The 3,924-nt window shown below is 40.6% G+C and overlaps 1 protein-coding gene across 7 annotated transcripts in view; it reads left to right on the top strand.

Annotated features, from left to right (window-relative positions):
• LOC129745251 (switch-associated protein 70-like) overlaps nt 1–3,924 on the top strand; it is a 41,921-nt gene that overhangs the window by 37,716 nt on the left and 281 nt on the right. For all 7 annotated transcript variants that reach the window (XM_055738199.1, XM_055738200.1, XM_055738202.1 and 4 more), the window contains exons 3-4: nt 2,364–2,552; nt 2,611–3,867. In XM_055738199.1, the coding sequence (XP_055594174.1) occupies nt 2,364–2,552; nt 2,611–3,867 (1,446 nt within the window). The remainder of the gene's footprint in view (nt 1–2,363; nt 2,553–2,610; nt 3,868–3,924) is intronic.

Consider the following 3,924-nt stretch of genomic DNA (forward strand, 5'->3'; position numbering starts at 1 on the left):
TTCTCTTGATGACTCGAGGACCATAACTTTGTCACGGTGCCCCCCTGGACCGTTATTATAAAAAAAGTGACCATCAAAACCAAGTATAGGGCTCGATTTCTTAGGTAATTCTACACCTCTGGGCAAATTTTTAAAAAAATCCCTAGTCGAATTTTCGAGAAATCTTGATTTGAAGTTTTTAGGTCAAAAAAACCAAGCTTTATATATATATAAATGAATTTCTGTCTGTCTTTCTTTCTGTCTATTCCCTATAGACTCAGAAACTACTGAACCGATTTACGTGAAACTTGGCAGATGGGGGTATTGGAGGCCAGGGAAAGTTCCTATTATGGTTTGGGACCCCCTCCCTAACAGGAAGGGGGGAGGGGCCTCCCAAACAAAAGACATTTTTTTGCATAACTCGAGAACCAATCAAGCAAATGGTATCAAATTTGGCATGGGGTGGTATTTGGGAACGGAGAATATTTCAATGAATATTAGGTACCCCTCTTTCCTCTCAGTGTGGTGATAGAAAGGGGGGAGGGGGCTACCTTACAATTTTTCATATAACTCGAAAACTATTCAAGATATTGGAACCAAATCTGGCATGGGAAGGTATTTGGATACGAAAAATATTTCTATGATTATTTTAAACCCCTCCCTCTTTACAGTAGGAAGATATAAAGGGGGGAGGGGCCCTCTTTTTAATTTTTACATAACTCAAATACTAATCAAGCAAATGGAATCAAATTTGGCGTGGGCGGATATTTGGGAACGTGATATGTTCTAATGATTGTTTGAGACCCCTTCCTTCTTCCAGCGGGGAGAAAGGAAAGAGGGAGGGAAGTTCCATACAATTTTTATTGCATAACTTAAGAACTACAACAGAAAATGGAACCAAATTTTGCATGGAACGATATTTGGGTACGAGAAATGCTTCTTTGAATATTTTGTATTCCTCAATCCTTCAAAAAGGTGGATGAAAAGGGGGAGAAGAGATTTCCCTTACAATTTTCAGTATAACTGAAGATCTGATCAAGCAAATTTGAACCACATTTGGCATGTTAGGGTATTTGGATACGAGAAATGTTTCTATTATAAATAAAAGCTCCACCATTTTTTCAGCGGAAAGATATAAAGGGGGAAGGGGGCTACCATACATTTTTTTTTGCATAACTCGAGAATGTATAGAGCAAATGAAATTAAATTTGGTATCCAACATTTGTTGAGTACAAAAAATACTTTTATATTTCTCACTCCTCCATTCAAAGGGGCGAATGGAAGGGGGTTGGTAGTTCCTTTCAAGTTTATGCATAACTCAAGAATTTACATCGCAAATAAAACCAAATTTGGCATGGGATGGTATTTTAATAAGAGAATTTTTTTATGTCAAACAATTCCTTTCTTGCAGTGGGATAATAGAATTGGAAATAAAGGAAGGGACGAGGAAAGCTGACATTTAACTTTTTTTTACAAAATCCGAGAAATGGACAAAACTTAACATGGAAAACCATTTTGGTATGATTTTATGATTATCTGACACACCATCCTCCTTTCAGTGAGTAGGTACATAGGAGGAGGGAGGTGAACCCAATACAATTTTTTTAACATAACTATAGCATAATTTATGCATTAATTTATGCTATAGCATAAATTGAGAACATATGTTAAAAATTGTTCTTTAATTGTGTATTATGCCAGAACCATGCAATTCAAGCAAGGTCTGCCAACTTCAATTCGAGAAAGATCTTACCGGATCAAGTCCTCAGGATTCTACTGACGTTTCCACATTTCACTGCCGTATAATCATTATGTGGTGCTTTGATCACAGTCTCCTCCGCCTATTCTCTAACGATATTAGGAAGTTTGTCATTACGCGGATTTTGTTTCCTTGGGCATTCCTCTTTGCCTAGCCACAGGAAACTTTGCACCCTAATTTAAGGCAGCAGTTTCTTGTAGAATAATCATCTTCGTAGGTATGTATTCTAGGCTATTTCACTAACTTATGGTTTCAGTGCCGGTTGTCCGACGCATGGGCCGGAATAAAAGATCTTTATTGTAGACGATCAGAATCCGGCGTCTTCAAGAGCTTCTGAGTCTGCCCTTTGTTCTACTTACATCTGAATTCCAGTCAAGTGCTTCTCTGCAGACCTTCTACCTTGCAGCTTCCAGGGAGGTCGTCAAGTTCGCTCTGTATATTCGGTTGCCTTTGGGCGATCAATACAATATCGTCAACCGGGTCAGGACTGTAGGTAGATCATACCCAAGTTTTAAAAGTAAGAGTGCATTTCACACGATTTTGCTGCTATTAAAAATATTCTGAATAACTTACTGAATTAAACTTACGAATTTTTTTTTTTTATTCTTAACCCAAACAAAACCAGGTTCTCACGGCGAACATCGCAACCTTGCTCGATTTGTACGGCGTTGAACGGGGTCTAGATCACTACCGCTCCACACCGACAATCAACTTCGATCACTTTCTGTACTACCTGGGCCAGGAAGTATTCTCTCCTCTTTCCAACGAACTTCCACTCTCACTGATGCGCAACTACGAAAGCAAAATCGATGAGGTAAGAATTTTTAATATGTTTTGATTTTACTATTTAAAAAAACAACTATTTATTTTAGGTCTGTTGGTTCGTATGTCACAAGGATTACCAGATTAGTAGCGACACCTACTTCACGGAGGAAACGGTGTATCAGCTGTTCCGGATTTTCTGTTTGATGGCAGACCTGTACCGTGATGACGTAGATGAAAACCAGTTTTCCGTCAAAATTCATCCATCGGAGGCGTTGATCGTTGTGAAGCAGTTGCTGAACTCACTCGGGTTGGATTACAACAATGAGGAAAAGTACGATTATTTGAAGAAGTCCGATAATGGATTGTTTTTCGGAGAGTTTTTGGATATTTTACGGTTCAAGGACTACGACAAAGTGAACGATTATGTGGCGTCGATCTGCGAAGCAATCGGAGATATCTACCAGACGTTGATCATGGATGTGATCAAAAAGGGGTATCTGTTTCGGAGAGGTTACGTGTTGCCAACGTTTCGAGAGTACTTCTTCGTACTGCAGCCTTGCGAGCTTAGTTACTATAAACATCACACAGATAAAGATACTTGCGGAGCGATCTGTTTGGATTCGAAATTCATGGTGAAACCAAGTATGTCGTCATCGGGGAAGACGGAACGAATTCAAAAGTTTACACTTGTTTCGGGCGATCGAACGTACGAATTAGGGGCGCAGGATCACAAAACGAGACTTCAATGGATATCGGCACTTCAGCTTGCGATCACTTATTCCACTGGTAGAGAAGGCTTCCAAAGAGATACAGTAAACAGAAGGAAACAGCACCGTGAGTTGGAGCTCCGGAAACGTCAAGAAGAAGAGCAGATAAGAAACAACCATTTGAAGCGGTTGGAAGAGACAAACGTGCAGCTGGAGCAAGAGAAGCTAGCTCGACTGGCTGCTGAATCGCAAGCAAGACAGTTCGAAGCCGTAGCCAGGGAAGATTCACGCCGAGTTGCCGAGCTGGAAGACGTCAAAATGAGCTTGGAAAAGATGTTGGAGGATGAGATACAGGCGAAACGTGATGAAGAAATTGTTCGTGCACTGCAAGCTCGAGTTTTGGCTGAAGAGTGGGAAAAACGAGAGGAGCTGGAACAGCTGCAATCGGAACAGAAGACTTTGCTCGAGCAAGAGCGACAGAAACGCATCGAATTCGAACACCGACAGCAGGACAATGACAAAAGGCTGAAGGAGGCGGAACAAAAACTGCGTCAGCTGGAAGACGAGCGGAAGCGTTTGGATCGGGAATTGAAGCAAGCCCGACAGAAAATTCAACTGTCCGAGGATAACAAAGGCATAGTTGAGGCCAAGTTACAGGTATGGTTTGGAAATATCAGTGATGTTTAATTTTTTTCAATTGTTCCGTTATTTTAG

Source organism: Uranotaenia lowii, chromosome 2, assembly GCF_029784155.1.
Source record: "Uranotaenia lowii strain MFRU-FL chromosome 2, ASM2978415v1, whole genome shotgun sequence".
In the NCBI taxonomy this organism is placed as follows: domain Eukaryota; kingdom Metazoa; phylum Arthropoda; class Insecta; order Diptera; family Culicidae; genus Uranotaenia; species Uranotaenia lowii.